The sequence below is a fragment of the Aedes aegypti genome, chromosome 2, assembly GCF_002204515.2.
Source record: "Aedes aegypti strain LVP_AGWG chromosome 2, AaegL5.0 Primary Assembly, whole genome shotgun sequence".
NCBI classification, from domain to species: Eukaryota; Metazoa; Arthropoda; class Insecta; order Diptera; family Culicidae; genus Aedes; species Aedes aegypti.
The window spans coordinates 426,443,123-426,462,463 of NC_035108.1; the positions used below are offsets into that span (position 1 = coordinate 426,443,123).

General features: G+C 37.7%; 1 protein-coding gene across 10 annotated transcripts in view; it reads right to left on the minus strand.

The window, feature by feature from the left end:
* LOC5573175 (protein kinase C and casein kinase II substrate protein 3) overlaps positions 1-19,341 on the minus strand; it is a 147,951-nt gene that overhangs the window by 40,088 nt on the left and 88,522 nt on the right. For 9 of the 10 annotated variants that reach the window (XM_021847587.1, XM_021847582.1, XM_021847588.1 and 6 more), the window contains exons 3-4: positions 16,772-16,865; positions 14,187-14,537 (exon numbers count right to left, since the gene is read on the minus strand). In XM_021847587.1, the coding sequence (XP_021703279.1) occupies positions 14,187-14,290 (104 nt within the window). In that variant the 5' untranslated portion in view covers positions 14,291-14,537; positions 16,772-16,865. The remainder of the gene's footprint in view (positions 1-14,186; positions 14,538-16,771; positions 16,866-19,341) is intronic. The other variant, XM_021847586.1, reaches the window with a different exon arrangement.

The following is a 19,341-nucleotide window of genomic DNA, read 5'->3' on the forward strand; positions in this document are numbered from 1 at the left end:
CCGCCTAAATTCAAAAAGGGCAATAAATGTACATGTTTATGTTGTAACGGAAAGTAACAACCATTTATTTAATGAGAAAAATGATTTCATCGCAGTAATCCACGGCATGTCAGTGAAAAACAATACCTCCACTATTTATTCACTGTTCCTTTAGTTCCGGTATATTTTTAATTTGTGTTCCTATAGTTGCGGTATCCGTTGTTTTCTTATGGGATCCTCCACTATAGGAACACTTTACCGCAACTATTGGTACAAGTAAGAAAAGTTTTAGCAATTTTAGTGACATTTCATCAGTTTTGAAGCAATTTGAACGCTCTTTTCAACTATTTCGTGTATCAACAAGCCAATATGTCGATTGGCAGTGTCGGTTCAGTGGCTAATATATTAAAATCAGTGAAAACAACACTACCGCAACCATAGGAACACCCACAACTAAGGGAACACTTACCCTAAATCCATTGAGATCGAAGGGCTTTTCTCTTCCATCATAAAGCCCGAAAAACGGCGTTCGTTAAAACAGCCCAACACGGTTGGGTAGGATTTTACAAATAGTTGACATCAGAAATGAGTCAAATTTGTTGCTTGAGAATATAATATTAAACCATGCAGGAATGCTCAATGTATCTATTTCGGTTGCATAGAGGCATGTCTTCAAATTTAGTACGGATAATATGCGGGAAGTTCTTCAGGCGATAAAAGCAGAAATTTCCCCAGGAACTCCGGCCAGTTTTTTTTTATCAAGAATTCTTTCAAATATTCCTGCAAAATGTCTTCCAAGACTTCTATTACAAGGAGTTTTTTATCCAATAATTTAGAGAATTTCGATTGAGTTCTAGTAGTTCCAAAATTTTACTTTAAAAGAATCTGTTCATGTTTTTTTTCTTCAAGGTATATTCTAATTTTTTTTCTTAGGGTACCTCTATGAATTTTGCTGGGAGTTCCTCATAAATAAAAACATAAAAAGTCAAGGATATTATCTTGATTGCCTCCTAGATCTGCACAAAAAAACACAACAACGAATTTGTCCAATGATTGCACCAGATATTTACCGATGAACTGTTCCAAATGTGTTTCATGAGTTTTCAAAGATATCAAATATAAATAAGCGTAAGCATACTACTAAATACCGTACAACATACAGTAATGTATCCAAGAGTATCTTTGAAGATCTTTTTAAATAAAAATAGATAGAAGCTTTATATACACTTATATTATTTCGTCGACCTCAGCAAAACGAATAGCCGAGAATCCAACAGCTGAGGATTCAATACTTTTCAATACTGAATATCGGTTATTAGTTTACCGAGATTTCCGCAATCCAAGTTTCTTATCGAGATTTCGGCAATCGCTATCGACATTCGGTATACGTTTGTCGAGATCTCGGTAAAAAAAATCCGACATATCAGCCGTTGGAAGTGTGTATATATTTTTTCAGGTTCCACAAGAAGTTGAAACGAAAACGATTTCTTGGCCGAAATTGTAATTTTTACCGGCAGATTATTTTTTGAACCTTTAACCCCTCTACCGGCAGCTTCATTTTTTTACCGCTAAAGATATTCAAATCATGATAACTCTTTGGTTAACACCGCTGACGCTATGACGGATCCCTGTAGTAACTTGTCCGTATGAACATGAAACTATTGAGAACCAGAGCTACCGGTCCAAAGCCCGGATAAAGTGTGGATGGTTGTGATGGTTGTTATCCATGGCCATCATGTAAAGAAAATGGATACAGTCGGGGACCGAAATCCGTTTAGTCTCGAAATCGTAGACGTACGAATCTCGGCCCCCCACAATGAACCCCAACGCCAAGGTGTGATGCGACCCGTGCCGATGGAAGAATGGTTGAGGGGGTTTCATAAATGCTCAATCACACACGGAGCCTGAAGAGCACCAGGGCGAACTCTTCAGTATGCAGCTCTTGCTGCATTATGGCAGGGTAATGATGCAGTTGACCTTTATTTCCCTAGCGACTCGTGGGACCAACAAAATGAATACCAGTGTTAGCAAACCAAACAAAGGTGACGACTGCCTCACACAGTCGGAAAAGATGGAAGTGGAGAACTCACTAAGCCAGCTTGGGCTTACAGAAGACCAGCTACTGTGCAGTTCACAAGAGGAGATGGAATCTACTCCGTCCCAGAAACCCAACGCACCGGGCAAGTCCAGCGCGGGACATTCAGAAGATCCTGGTATCCCCTCGTCGATTGAATCGGTGAACACGGACGACGACAAGGATGATGGAATCAAGGTCGTTATCAACACCCCTAAACCTGTACCATCCAAAAAAGGACCCAAAATGGACGATCCTATGGATGGTGAGGAAGCTGAAGGCAATGTAACTCCCAGAAAAAACCTAACGCGCTCACAAAGGAAGCAGCTCAAAGCTCTCCGGGAAAGCGGACTAAGCCGAAACGAGGCTTTATCCAAAATCCTGGCAAATGAGGGTACTGTGCTTGCTTCTTCTAAGCGAACGAGAAACGACCTTGATAAATCTGCTACGGTTGAAGAGGATTCAAAGCCGAAGAAGATGAAACATCAGTTAGATCCCCGAGAGCGCGCTGAAAAATCCTCAAGCTCAGTGCCACAAAATGGTGGGTCCAAACGACAAGCCACTGGTCAGAGCTACAGCGATATGACCAAGCGTGTGAAGGTCGGGATAATACCCAAAGACTTTCCAACCGCCCAGCTCACGACGGCTCAACTAGACGTTCTACAGGATGCTCTGTTGCTTAAAGTGGAACAACAGCGTGATGAGCCACTGAAACCCAAATTCTGTAACCTTGTCTACAAATCTGGCTACATGGTTCTAATTTGCAAGGATCAAGAGACAGCTGAGTGGGTGAAAGAAATAACACCTTCAGTAAATACCTGGGAAGGTGCTGAGTTGGTTGCACTGAACGAGGAAGACATTCCCCGCCAAGAGCTTCTTCGAGCATTCTTCCCTCAAAGCTCAACCTTCGCGGACGAACGCATTAAGGCTCTCATAGAGAGCCAGAACGGGTTGAAAACAACGAATTGGCGTATCGTGAAAAGGTCCATCCTCAATGACATCCATGTCGAATGGATCTTTACGGTAGATGGATCGTCAATGGACATGCTGTCGAAATCCAAGTTCATCCTCAACTACCGATTTGGAGAAATCCAGTTGAGGAAAATTAAGAGGACACCCTCCGTTTCCAACCACAAGCCGAATAAGGAGCTGGCCCAAGAAAATTCTGAGGAAGCCCCTGATTCAAACAGTGGTAAAAGGAACGCAATTTCTCGCCCAAAGACCACCATGAAGGCTAGCGTGTCCGCTCCTAAAGGAAAAGTTCCGAGCTCAGCTTCAATTCCCTGCTCAAGTGGTACCAACCCAAAGGTATCTAAAACGAGCAGTGGAAAAGAAATGAGTGAAGTCTTGACCACAGGGGCGAAATTCGCAGGCCTGGATGTGATGGGTGGGAAAAACAAAGTTCTGAAACCTAACCCGAAACAAAACCGTGATGATCCGCAACATCCAAAGAAGGGCGATGCTCGCCTGGATAAAAGCGGAACTCCTAAATATGGCGCTTAAGGCAGTTCAAGTGAATCTCCACCACGCACAGAGTGCAACAGATGTACTCTGTCGGAGATTCACAAAAGAAAAATTGACGGTGGCGCTTATTCAGGAGCCGTGGGTCAATAAAACCAGGATACTAGGTATTCAACTAAACTCATGTAAGTTGGTATATGATGATAGCCAGCTATCTCCAAGAGCGGCTATCTTAATACGCAATAACACTAAATGTTTTCCTATTACAGAATTCATTAAAAAGGACATCGTGGCAGTCAGGATGGAGGTGCCCACCGCTAGGGGAAAATCTGAGATCCTCATGGTTTCAGCGTATTTTCCTGGCGATGCGGAGAATATTCCTCCACCAGAGATAGCTGCGATTGTCCATTACAGCCGTATCCACAACATCCCGTTCGTCATTGGTTGCGACGCGAACGCGCATCACACCGTATGGGGAAGTACAGATATCAACACCAGAGGTGAGTATCTTTTACAGTTTCTTTCCTCCAAAAACATCAATATATGCAATGTTGGCGACAAGCCTACATTTTCAAACTCCATTCGACAGGAAGTGTTGGATTTGACTTTATGTAGTCCATCTATTTCTGACAAAATAAAAAATTGGCATGTTTCTGATGAAACATCAATGTCAGACCATAAACACATAATATTCGACTGGGAAGGGGGTCTAACGATAGAAAGAACGTTTAAAGATCCTAAGAAAACTGATTGGGAAACCTATTCAGCAATTCTCCAATCTGAATCATACATAATTGAAAATAATATTAAATCCATAATGCAGTTGGAATCGGCGTCCACCTGCATTAAAAACAAAATTCTTAATGCTTTTCAAGAGAGTTGTCCGACTAGAACAACTAGTTCGAGTAGAGATGTTCCATGGTGGAACAAAACTCTAGATAAGCTCAGAAAAACAGCGCGTAGAGAATTTAACCGCGCTAAGCGTACTTCCGATTGGAGCCTATACAAAAAAGCTCTAACAGACTATAATAAGGAGCTAAGGCGCTCAAAACGGAAATCATGGGTTAGTATGTGCGAGAACATAGAGATGACCCCCGTGGTAGCCAGGCTTCAAAAAACACTCTCAAAAGAACACTCCAATGGTCTGGGTAGTATCCGTAGAGTCGACGGTTCATTCACTGTAGAGCCAAGCGATACATTGTGTGAAATGTTAAGAATTCACTTCCCTGACTCAATTCCTCAATCAAGAATAAGTGAAGAAGGTACTGAGATTGTTGTTTCAGTTCCACAACAAACCATATCTTTGGTTTCTGGGACAAAAAGAGACGCCATCAAGGTTGCCAAAGAAGCTTTTACTTGTGCCAGAGTTGAAAGGGCTGTGAGATCTTTTGAGCCATTCAAATCTGCTGGCATGGATGGGATTTTCCCAGCGTTAATCCAAAAAGCGGAGAAAACGCTAATCCCACACATGGTAGAGATTTTTAGGGCGAGCTTGATTTTAGGGCATGTTCCAGATGATTGGCGTCAAGTTCGAGTTGTCTTCATTCCTAAAACAGGTAAAAAAGACAAAACAAATCCCAAAGCATTTAGGCCGATCAGTTTGTCATCCGTGATGCTTAAAATTATGGAAAAGGTATTGTGCGAATACATAAATTCTAAATTTATGAAAGCAATGCCTCTTTCACAACACCAATTTGCGTATCAGAGTGGCAAATCCACGATCTCAGCACTACATTCGTTAGTCAATAAGATCGAAAAAACACTACAAGCTAAAGAAATCGCTCTTGTAGCATTTCTTGACATTGAGGGTGCATTCGATAATGCTTCTTATTCGTCTATAGGATCGGCAATGTTGAGGAGGAATTTCGACCCATGCATTGCTACCTGGGTACATGCTATGCTAGCCAATCGACAGATCTCCTCTGAGCTAAGTGGTTCGTGCGTCACTGTAAAGGCTACAAGGGGGTGCCCACAAGGTGGGGTACTTTCACCGTTGCTTTGGTCACTGGTGGTGGACGAGCTTCTCGATAGCTTAGAAAGGAGAGGCTTCGAAGTGGTAGGATATGCAGATGACGTGGTCATTATTGTACGAGGCAAATTTGAAGACGTTATATTCGAAAGGATGCAGCTAGCTCTTGATCATACCTTTTCCTGGTGTCAACGAGAGCAACTAGGAATAAATCCTTCCAAAACCACCATCGTACCTTTCACAAAACGTAGGAAGGTACAATTGAGAACCCTTCTCCTAAACGAAACACAATTGACTTGCTCAAAGGAAGCCAAATATCTTGGTGTCATACTTGACTCCAAGCTAAATTGGAATTCACATCTTCAAACAGTGGTGCAAAAAGGCCTCAATTCACTCTGGGTATGCTCCAGAGCACTTGGTAAGAAATGGGGCCTGAAACCAAGTATGATTATGTGGATCTATAAAACCATTGTTCGTCCTAGAATAATTTATGCTTCTCTTATCTGGTGGCCTAAAACAAAAGAGGCTACGGCAAGGGCAAAGTTAAATAAAATCCAACGTATTGCCTGTATAGCAATTACTGGTGCAGCACGCAGTACACCCACCTCTGCCTTAGACGCGATGCTTAATCTGCCCCGGCTGGATCAATTCATAAAGCTGGACGCTGAGAAAAGTGCGTTGAGGCTGAAACGAACAAAAACCCTACTATCAGGTGATCTTACGGGTCACCTCAGTATATTAAATGAATTTTCTATAAATCCAATTGTAGAAAAGTGTAGTGACAGGATGGAAATGGTAGTCAACTATGACATACCCTATAAGGTGATCATGTCTTCTCGTCAAGAATGGGAAGAAGGTGGACCCAACATCCCTCCAGGGTCTATTAAATTCTACACAGATGGTTCCAAAATGAATAATCTGGCAGGTTCTGGAGTCTACGGACCCCGAACAAAAACCTCAATTCACTTAGGACAGTGGTCTACAGTATTTCAGGCAGAAATATATGCTATCTTAGAATGTGCGTTACTATGCCTGAAGAGGAAATACAGACACGCAAGTATATGTATTCTCTCCGACAGCCAAGCGGCTCTTCAGGCGCTAAACACTTACACGTGTAACTCAAAACTAGTGTGGGAATGCATTCTAGCTTTGAAAAAACTAGCTCTCTGCAATCGAGTTAACTTATATTGGATCCCAGGGCATGCGGGTCTAGAGGGAAACGAAATTGCTGATGAGCTGGCCAGAAACGGATCTGCTAATAGGTTCACTGGCCCCGAGCCATTCTTCGGAATATCAGACAGTTTCTTAAAAATGGAACTGAACAACTGGCTGGTTAGCCAGACCTCATCAAACTGGGATGCATCTCCTAATACGAGTCAGTCAAAAAGGCTTGTAAATATAAACCCAAAGAAAACCCAACAACTATTAGGTCTCAGCAAAAGGGATCTCAGTTTATACACTGGTCTAGTAACAGGACACTGCCCCAGCAGATACCATTTACAAAAGATCGGTGTTGTTCAAAACTCCAACTGTCGCTTCTGTGACGATGAGCGAGAAACATCAGAACACCTCATCTGCTATTGCAGTGCACAAATCCATTGTAGGTCCAGGATATTTGGTAAGCCCTTCTTAGAGCCTGCCGATATAAGGATCGCAACCCCCAGCAATGTTATAGGCTTTATTAAGCTAATTGCACCAGACTGGGGGAATCCTCACACTGCAGCTTAGGACCATTATTTCTCAATAATAAGGTGTTCATGAGCTCAGAAGTACATAGATCATTTAGTGACATACATGTCACTGGATGATGTATGTACTATACATACAGTAAAAGGGTATATCACAATAGTTCAAGATAATTGGACGCAGTGATTCAACACCCGACAAAGAAGAAAAAAAAAAAAAAAACTCTTTGGTTCTCAAAATTTTTGCACCATTTTTTCACAAGATCTCAAAAAATTCTTATAAATTAAGATTAAAATTCCTTGGGGACCGACGAGTAGCCATAACCCACGTGAATGTCTCAGGATACAGAATTTTTATAGTATTTGGATATTCATTCCACGGAAAGATACATTAATGCGAGTATGTTGTGAAAAAATGAAGCAATTTGGTGCAGCTGTCTTTGAGTAATGAGCATTTCTGTTTCTGGTACCACGCTGGATAAATAAAGATCTTGAAAACTCAAAAAACTTCATATCGTAATTTCCAGATTTCTCCAAGAATATTGAACCGATTTGTGTGATTTTTTCAGGGTAGATCCTTATGACCTTTGTAAATTACACATTTTATTTTTTTGGTAAATTGACCTAAAACAAAATGGCCACCAATGACATTTTATATGGAGCATGTCGGTCCTCCAAGGAATACGGAATAACTTCAAAACCAGATCACCAATGATTATACGGATTCTTAAATTAGAAGAGTTTTTTGAGATCTTGTGAAAAATGGTGCAAAAATATCGAGAAACAAAAAAGGTATCGCGATTTGAATATTTTTTAGTGGTAAAAAATTAGGCTGCCGGTAGAGGGGTTAATCACGATTTTTTTTTTACAAATACTGAAGGTACGTGTGAACTCGCAAATAAAAGACATATCTAGCGAACCTCTTTTCGAGGGGCCCCCAAATCTACCTCCGCACCGGGCCCCCAAAACTCTAGCTACGCCACTGCATTGGGCATCTGATTCCGGAGATATTCAGAAATTTCTTGGGGGACCGACGTGTTTCTTTAATTCACTTAAATATCTCAGTCCACAGAATGTTTCTCATGATTGGTTATTTGCTGTTCGAAACAATACTTCAATGAGAGTCTGTTGTGAAAAAATGAAACAAATTGGTGCAACCGTTTTTGAGTAATGATTTTTTTTTTCTGTTTCTGATACCTACCTGACTATATGGAGATCTTGAAAACTTCAAAAAAACATCATTTTGTAATTTTCAGATTTCTTGGAGACAACTCAGCCGATTTGTATGATTTTTTTAAGAGGAGCTCCTCTGACATGGTAAGGTACAGTGGGGGAAGTGTATCAGTGGGGTAAGTGGATCATTCGTCAATATTAAGCATTAATACTTGAATATGTTGAATGTTTTCGCACCTTTGCTTCGTTTTAGGTTATATTCTTACGCCCACACTTATACTATTGCAAAACTAGTACTGCACGTACACTAACACAAGCAAACTTGTTAGCTTCAAAAATTAATTATTTTGAAAATTGTTTTCCATCAATCAAAAATCCACTGTATCTCTGTCTAAAGTCGAATAATATTAGTTTTTTCGTCACGTGGTGAGCATTTCAGTTCTAATTGAATGATTCCCAATGAAAAATATGTGATATTTATAAATAAATACAGATTAATTCTACATGGTACACTTACCCCTACTTTTAAATGGGGTGGGGTAAGTGGATCAAGTATTATTGTTATTTGTTGGCAGACTGCTTACGATAATTTTTAAAGTTTTAGTATCCGCAAATGTTGTTTTCCCTTAACTTTATTCATCCCCAGCTTAAATTTGTCAAATTGTCCAAAGAAAATTTAAATTATTCCACCTAAAAGTTGTTTAGCCTTTCTGGTATATAAAAATAATAATGGTAAAATTTACACGAAACTTTTCGTGGTTTATCTAAGCTGAGTTGTAAAAGAGCGAAATATACAAATTTTCCAATTGAAAGCATATAATCGTACCTTATTTGACCATATAAATTGTTCTAGACAGATGATACAAATTTATTCATAAATGGAATAAAAGGATTTCAGTTTGTTATTCAAAAGTAAATGTAACTAATATTTTTAAACTTCGAGTGTTTTTATAAAACATCGTTAGGAATAATCCTACCATACTTGTTTATAACTTATGTCTATAAATGGATGAATTTTCTTCAAATTATTCTACCTACAATATATTTGTTGTTCGAATTAGTTGGAATCAATGTATAAAATATGTATATACATATATTTTGATTAAATAAAGATACTTTTTAATTTCAAAGTATGAAAATGTAACACTACTAGCACTAATTACAAGATCAGTAGTAATATCATTCGTACTATACATAATTACACCACATTTGTTTTGAGAACAAAAGTTTTTTTATTGGTAAGTGGATCACCATGGTGGGGCAAGTGGATCATTTGGCGCAAATTTTCAAGTCCCTTGTACTCAATACATAACAATCAGAAAAATCGAAATAAGTGACGATTTGAAGAATATTAGTCCCTCATTTGCTATCCACAGAAAAAAGTTTGAATTGCATTATTCACGTTAGCTGTACATAACAATGAAGTTGACTTTTGATTTTTCTGTATCCACTTACCCCACGGTACCTTATAGCCCACATTTTAGTTTTTTGATAAAATGTCTAAAAACAAAAAGACGATCAAAGAAATTTGATATGGGGGTTGTCGGTCTCCCAAGGAATATCTGAATATCTTCAAAACCTAATGACCAATGATCAATACTGATACAGGTTCTAAAAATAGAAGAGTTTTTTAAAGGCTTGTGAAAAAATGGTGCAAAACTGTCAAAAAAAAAAAAACAAAAAATTCGTTGTTTGATTTTTTTGGTGAAAAAATGAAGCTGCCGGTAGAGGCGTTAAAGTGAAGATGAATCGAAACTAAACTTCAAATTTTCAAGAGCACAAATCTGGAGAACTATACATGAAAACTTGATCGATTGGTCACTAGCTGGTGTTGACCAATTAATTAACTTTTCTGCTCAAACGAATGTTTGGTTCTCCAGATTTGTGCTCTTGAAAATTTGAAGTTTTGCTTCGATTCCTCTTCACCTTAAATTGTTTATTTTTCGGCTGTTTTTCTCACCGGTTCAATCTCAAGCTTTCAAGATTTTTTTTTTTCAGAATATTTCCATGAATGCTGTCATGAATTGCATTTATATTTGCTCCAGGTATTACTTCAGGAATTCTGCCAAGGATTTTAATTATAAGGATCTACATCAATAAACAATTTAGGTATGCTCATCCTTCTCCTTGGGTGACCTCCCTCCAGTAAATCCACAAAATATGCAGTTTGAAATTGCTCATGGTATATCGACTGAATCTGCCATTCATTACACCAACAATTCCTGAAATATATTCAGGAATTCTTCCAAACATTTGTTTATATTACCGCTCAGAACACTTTCAAGAATGCACTCAGCGATTCCCTCAACTAGCTATTTTAATTGTGAGCGGTTCAACAGAAAATGACGACTTTTTTCCCAAATTTCATTTTTATATTTTTTGATTTGGATGAAATTTTGCACATGCTTTCTTTATGCCCAAAAATGCCTTTTTGCATCATCGGTTCGCCATTTTGACTCTAGCCTTACTCTTGAGAAGGGCCCAAGAAAAAAATCCTTAATAATTTTCAAAAAAATATAACTTAGAAACGGTTTGTCCGATCAGTTGGGTGTCTTCCGCAAAGTTTTAGGTTATTGTTGGGACTATCTGGAAAAAAAATATACTCAGTAAAAAAATGTTGTGTTTTTTATATTTCGAAAATAAAGCTCAAAAATCAATTTCCTCAAAAATCGTATTTTTGATTTTTTTTTTATATTTTTATAAGTTAAAAGTAGACAAAAAATGAAGTCTTTTGCACAGTGGGTCAAGATGGAGAAATCATGGACAAAAAAGTTATGATTTAAAAAAAGGTGAATTTTTGAAAATGATCATAATAAACTTTTTAAATGTTTTTCAACGCAAAATTTACAACAAAAAAAGTATACGGGAAAATCAGGCTATCTTTTACTGTTTTAAAGATACATCGAATTTAATACAAAATTAAAATATAATTTTCAATTTTCGGTTATTTTCGAATGTTTTTCGAGGCTCATAAGCCTAGAAATTTGTTCATTGTCTGAATGAGCAGATAATTTTTGACTAAAATGTTTGAAAAAATATTGATTTGTTATTTTTTTATGGTATGAGGCGAAATAAAAAATGTGCCCTGTAAAAATGATTTATTTATTGTTTTAACGAAACACAACTTCAACATTGAATATTGTGATATTTTGATATCAAGAAAATATGGAACAAAATGTTAAAAGTTACAAAAAATAACAAAATAACGAATATAAAGCAATCAATGCGTGAAATGCATTTATATCGATTTAAGATAATGAAATATTTCTATTCGAAAACAAAAGCTTTATGAGTAGAGGAGTAACGTGCCCAGTTGTCTCACACAAATATACCTGATGTTTTCTTAAAGTACAGCACGTTGGTATATTTTTGTGGTCGGACAGAAACGTACCTAATAGTTGATTCAAGTACCCATGTTGGTATAAAAAAGAGCTGATGCAGCAAAGCCACAAGCAAGTGATAATCAAGTGAAAAGTAAAAGATAGCTAAGAACAATGAAGTATAAAATATGGTACACAACAGGTTGTGTAAATGACACGACAGGAGTTTAATTTGAATGCTATCTGAACCATATTTACCAACAATATGCCCTTTAAGCCAAACTTCGAAATTTCAAGTTCAAGTTTTAAATCTAGAGAACCTGACAACCATTCGCGTTGAAAATTTGATGGGTTGGTTGCATTCTAGTGATGATAAAACGATCAAAATTTTTAGCTCAAAGCTCTGTTTGCCTCTCTAGACTCATGCTCTTGAAATTTCGAGTTTTGTCTTTGGTTTATAATCATCTTATAATGCATCTTAATGCTGAATTTGAGATAATTTGGCCAACAAAAGCCCTAGGTGCCTAAGTAAATCATCAAGATGCCCAAGTAGTTCTTATTTCAATTAGGGTGTTTTATGTATTTTGGACAGAGCGTAACGCGTATATAATTTGGCCACCTCCATTTGATTTTGCCGTAAATGGCCAAATTATATACGCGTAACGGTCTGTCCAAAATACGTTGATCACCCTATTAATCCTTTGAATTTTATTCCATAAAGCAAATAAGTTCAAGATATGAATGAAACAATGCCACACACGTAGAAGCTAAGTGCTCACAACTTTAATAACACCGAAAATTATCATTGTTGACATCCACCCACCCTCTCGTAATGCCTTTTGTATGGATATTTTACAAATTTTATATGAGCTGTAATGGTTTGATCGTTATTAAGATCGTAAATGAGCCAATATTTAAAACTTCTTCGATTAGATAACTAGTGACATAAAAGCTCTCATAAATAGAGACTTGGTGGTTTTCAGTTTATTTGTGCTTTTCGGTGATGGTTTCTAACTTCCGTAGATTAATAGAGACTTGTTTTCAAGATTAGTTGTGGTATTCAGCAATTACAGAAGAGTGCTAAGACAATCCGCAATAAGTAATTAAACCTTGGTTTAAAACGTCTAGTAAAACAAGTTAGAGAAAAGTTCAAAAAATTTTAGCCCTGGTAGTTCGAGAACAAAAATTCAAAAAAATATTTCGAAACATTGCTAAGAAAATAGTGAAACATGTTTAAGAAATATGGAGTAGCATAGTAGAAATAAATTCATTGGTGTTTGAAAGATACTTGTTCAAAATTGCTGCTGTCTCATGGAAATGTCATTAAACATAACTACTTTCTATAACTTATTTTGGAGGTTGGTTTGCAGATTACAGCTTGAAGATGTTCGTTCAAAACGATTTTCCCGGTGATCTTCTCAAATACCCGGTTTTTCCGTATTTTCCCGGTGGATTCAAATTCCCGTCTTTTCCCGCTTTTCCTGTTTTTCACGGTTCGGTGGCCACCCTGAATTTAAAATTTGCAAAATGGTATTAAAAACAACAAGTGAAGCATTCGACGAATTTGAAAAATTCGACTATAAATATAATATTATGTAGCTTCACCATGTTCATGCCTCTCAGTTAATTTTTCATAAATTTATTCAAATGTACCGTTTTTTAGTTATTAATTTCCAAAATATAAAAATTATTTTATTTGATAGGCTCTTGAAAATTTATATTGATTATGATGCTTTCCGTAAATCAATATTTATACGTCAAAAGTCGATAAACAGGAACGAAAATGAAATGTCACGATTTTGTCAGACTAAAATTCATCGAAGAGCTGACAAAACCGCTTTCTTACTGTATACGGTGGAAAATGGGCAGACAGTTCGCGGGCTGGATAAGGAAGTCATGGATACTAGGTTCGAATCACGGAGTAGAATCATTCATTCTTCTGCAATAGCCCACTGCGAGCGTCTGAAAGTCAAACCAACAGACGGAAATCTTAATATCCATTAAGAGGAACCATACGACATGGCAAGTAAATGTTCTGGGAGGAATCCTTCTAAAAAAATCTGGAGAAAATCTTGGACGATTGTTTGGAAAAATTGGAAGAAAATGAATGGTTTCTTTTTACTAATCTCCAATCGATCCACCACTTCATAAAATTTTAGAATAATTATTTACATAGAAGTTGCTAAGACTATTATTTTTTTCACGTGAAATTTGTTTAAAAATTAGGGTTCTTCATTATTTTACTATTAAAATAAAATTACTGGTAAATGTAAAATTTATAAACAATGCAATTAAGACAATTTTAATGAAAAATTAAAAAAAAATGCTATACTAAATCTGATTTACTAGAGGGCTCATTCTTAGCACTAATGCTTCAGCCATGTTAAACATTTAGGACAAAATTTAAAATGCTTGAATGAATCTACTCAAGTTTGTTCATCACAACTGGAGATATCCAAAGATTTCACTGCCATGTCACTCAACGGAAGTTTCCCACGCCTCGTGACACACATCAGCTTCCTTACCTGTAGCCATCCTCTATCCGTTTGGTGGTGCGTTTGTAGTTGCCGGGTTCCCAGAAGGAATCGCTGCCCGCCTGCAGAAGCTGATCGTCGCTGTGATGTGACATTGTTGTGAAGCCTATGTTGGGAGTGATGGTGAAGGTGATGATGGCCCGCCGGTAAAGTACTAAACTATTGCTGCTAAGCTCTTTGAAGCGAGAGAAAAAAAAATGGAATTGGTCTCTGTTGGTCAGTCGCCAAGCGACAAATGGCTCCTCTCCGTCTCGCAACCAGCAAGCCAGACAGCCAGTCAGGGAGCCCTCTGACCGCGGTTTGAAGTCTCTGTTCACGGATTCCGCGCAAACAAATGGGTGCCTGCAAAAGAAAAATAAAAAATAATTGTTAATGGTGTGAGCATTGAAAAATCAAAAAAGTATGCGTAATCAATATTAATTTGATGCTCTTGACCAGGGCCGTCCATTTTCAATTCATTGAAAGCATTTTCAGTCCCCAACTGACTGACTAAAGCTTCCCTTTCGATTGAAACTCTACTGTTTCGTTTCAATCCGACAAACATATCCTTTCATCGTAGCAAGCGTAGTCTTTCATTTCTTTAGTGCTGCCTGTGCGCCGCGCGTCATATCAAGCGTGTGCTAGAATAAGGGCGTAAGTCGCATGATCGATTTCTCTTCATCGATCCTCTCTTCTGTGAATAAAAGTGACAAGATGCAAGTTTGTCAGCATTTTTCCACTTCAAACCGCTAGGCAGCGATGCAATCTTGCGTTCTGAGGTGAAAACATGCAGACAAACTTGTATCTTGTCACTTTTATTCACAGAAGAGAGGATCGATGAAGAGAAATCGATCATGCGACTTACGCCCTTATTCTAGCACACGCTTGATCTGATATATCACCGCAGCGAGCTGGTCTTTCAATCGTTAGTCTCTAACTTTAGGAGCTGATTAATTCAAATGAACGACGTGGTGGCCCGCATACTTTCTCTATCTTAATTTATTGCCTAACAAGTTATATACATTACTATTGCAAAAAATAGGTAAAATCCAATTTGAAACATTTTGATAGAATTCAATGAAATCAAATGAAACGAAGTTCTTACTCTTTCATTTCACCTTTCTTGTTCGCTGCTTTCAATCAGGTAATGAAACGAATGAGTGGTGAAAGAAGAACGAAGCGACGCAGTTGTTCGTCACCATCGAGACGACGCAACCAAGCCTTAGTGTTTCACAAATGCTTTCGAAAATGCACAGCCCTGCTCTTGACCGCTAATTATTTAGATACAAAAAACATATGCTTTGTCCATATGTCAGTGGTTTTCATATCGTGCTCCCTGGAGCACTTGGAGAGATAACTGTGTGCAACCGTTTTGTACAATTTGATCAACAAATCAATTCAAGACTTGATGTTCTGTATCGGTTTACCGACTTCATCTTAGAACACTTAACTGAGAAGCAGGATCTGTCCTAGTGGCGACGTAACGCCAAGACGAAGATGTAAATAATAATTGTTTGTAGAATTTTTTAATTTTGTTGATCAAGAATCTTAGGAGATTATTGTGTTTTCGTTCGAAAAACATATCTTAAAGTATTTTGGAAGCCTTAATAACCTAAAATAAACCGACTCACTTGGTATCAACTTGAGAATCGTTCGAGGAAATTATTTCAGCCATGAGAATTGCGTTCCCTAGCTCCATGCAAATTCCTTCACGGAAGAATAGCAAACGGCAAGAGTCCATTGAAAATGACATTCCAAGACAAGACTTTCCAACCATTCCTGAAGATGAGATGTCGATTTGAGTGGCAGACGACCGAACAAGAGCGGAAACGAAAATACCTACATACCAGGCAGAAGCAGGAAGAGATGAACTATGTCTATATGGAAGCTCCTATAGATGATTCATTTTCAAAAGCTTGAGCTGCTGAGATGACATTGACAAGGATCCGGTTAGGATGACAATCATTTCTACACATCTCGGTGCACGGAAAAGCGCATCAGTGGTTAGGCTTCTTATTTCCATCACTGCCATCCAACAACAAACATGTTGAATAGAGAAGGGTGGGTCTACAAATCAATTTTCGTTCAACTCCATCATGAGCTTAAAAATAAGTTTCCTGTTTGGGTTAAACTACTGCATAAGAGATATTTTCAAAAAAGGCTCTCAGTAACATTTAAGCAACAGATTCTTGAAATCAAAGAACATAGAGGGGAAGCTTAAACATTACGAAGCAAGATTTCTTTACTAATAAAAAAAAACTAGGAATCAGCTAAAACATTTGCTACTGAGATTCACTCAAGACAACAGTTAGGACTCGATTTTATCAGTCTTTTTTGGCAATGATCTGGATCAATTCAACTTTGCTTGGTATACATCGTTTACTCTTCTTTAAAAATATGGACGTTGACTAGATTATAAAAAATATAAAAAGGTTGAAAATGTTTTAAATTAAGAAAGAAGATCAACAATGTGTTTCAATGTTTTTGTGCATTTTTTACAAGTGCTATCTTTCCATCTGATATATCTGGATGCCTTAGCTATATTGACCATATCGTTTCCGCCACAAGACCCCACAATAAATAGCACTCAAACTCACCTTTAGTCACAGACAACCATTATGGGGCTACATAACCGAACTCTCCCCCCGCGTGTGCGCAAAAGCTCAATTTCCACTTCCAGTTGCAATTTATCTGAAACAAAGAAAGAAACAACAATTAGAACAACTAGCAATCTACGCGTAGGGAAAAAGGCAACATTTGAGCCGATTCTCATGTTGCTGTATTCGGGGGTGGTGGTGGAGGAAACAGAGACACAGCCCAAGAGAACCATTAAAAGGTAACGAACGAGGAGTAATTAACCATGTGCAATAAGTGAAAAAAGAACAGTAGACTCCAAACAACATCGCATAGTGGATCTATTTGTTCTATGAAGCGGCCATAAATCTATTTATACAATATCTAGTGGAAAATATAATCTAGTCATCAGTTGCCAAAATCATAATGTTTTAACTATCAAGAACGTTCTCTAGGTATTCGTCATTGATATCACTTAAAACATTTTAAGAAAGAATTTTACATCTTTCAAAATCAATTGAATTATTGCAAGTTTCCGTGAAATATATAAGTTGACAACATCGTATAAGGATTAATAATGCCCAACATGATAAGATTCCTTGAGATCCTAATTACTTCTTTTTTACATTCTCTATCCCAAGATCTTGATAAGCTAGAGCAAATATTTTTCAATATTTTTTTTTTCATTATTTTGCCAAAATATAGGCTGCACATTAGTTTAGACGTGATAGTAAGAACAACACAATTTTGTTTCACCCTAAAAAGAGTTGTCAACCTTCATTTGAACATTTTTAAGGAAGACATCAACCTTCTAGTTCACCAGGATCTTCACAAAGAATTGCGAAGGAAATTCTTGTACAAGCTATCTAATGGACACATTTCAAAATAAATGTCTCCATTTTAGAAAACCCTCAATCTGCGCTGAATAACTTTGTCTTTTAGCTTATCAAGATCTTGGGATAAAGAAAAGTAACCAGAACAGACTGTAACCTAACATTAGACAATAGACAAGCATGCTTCAATGGCACAGTCGAGAAACATTTCTTACGAATAGTTTCAAAGGCTGAAGCGGGAATTGAACCTTGACACGATGCATTTTAGTGTCTGACGACACTGACCGCACGGCCATGAAGACCATGGATTGTACATCCAGGATCTTGAAATAGATTAGTTCCGTTAAAACCTTACTTGCTAAAGCTAGAAAAAGGTCATGATAGATATTGTTCATCTGAACAACTTTTTTCGGAGAAAAAACTACTAATTCTTCCGAGAAAAAACTTTTTTTTTCTCTCAATTATTCCACCGTTAGACATAAAGCTTTATTTTCCAGTATATCGAGATACTGGAGATTGAAGAAAATTTGTTCCTAACGTCACCTAGCGGTTGGAATCTCAATCAAATTTCTCATGGGCAGATAGCCCATTATCAGCTGATAAGGATCTTGAGATACAAAAGATTGAATAAAGTTTGTTACTAGCGCTACCTTTTTTCAATGTGTTTCTAATCGGATTTGCCACAACAAGATAGCCTTTAATCTGTTGAACGGCTTGACGACACCAACTTTATAGCTGACAAGGATCTTAAGATACAGACAATTGAAGAAAATTTGTTACTTGCGTCGACTAGCGAATAAATTCTCAATTAGATTTTTCACCTCTAGATAGCGCTTAACCTGCTGAATATATTTGTCAAAGACATCAACCTTCTTGCTGATAAGATACAGATAATTAAAAAAAATGTGTTTCTAGCGTCACCTAGCGGATAAATATTCATTCAGACTCTTCACCGCCAGATAGCCCTCAATCATCTGAACAGTTTTGCCGAAGACACCAACCTTCTAGCTGAAAAGGATCTTGAGATACAGACAATTGAAGACAAATTGTCACTAACGCCACCTAGCGGAAAAACTCTGAATCAGACTCTTCACCGTTAGATAGCCCTTGATCTGCTTAGCAGCTTTGCCGAAGACACCAACTTTGTAACTGATAAGGATCTTGAGATACAGATGATTGAATAAAATTTCTCACTAGCGCAACCCAGCGGATGGATTCTCAATCAGATTTTTCATCGCCAGATAGCCCTTGATCTGCTGAGTAGCTTTGCCGACGACACCAACCTTCTAGCTCATTTGGATGTTGAGATATCCTGTTTGAGGTCAATTTGGACACGCTTATTCCATTACCTAATAAAGGGGAGAGGTCAGGAGGGATGTCTCACCCAAGGACTGTCAGACATCCGTCAGCTCTGAATTTGGCCATTTAAAAATTCAAGGCATGTCCCGGGCTTTTAAGGGTTAATCAAGTAAAAGCAGCATTGTAAAAGGTATGACCCAGAGCGTTTAATTTTGTGCATTGCTATTCTAGCGGGTGTCCGACCATTTGACCGAATGCCGTTTGACCAAATGCCGTTTGGCCGCATGCCATCTGGCCGAATGGGTCATTTGGCCGAATGCCGTTTGGACGAATCATGAACAAAAAAAATCAAATTGCTACAACACTGATGTGTAGGATTCATAAGTGTGGCCCAATAACTGGTAAGCTAATTATTTTGTTGTGTTTTATGATGTGACGGGACGTCATGTTTGTCTATCGAC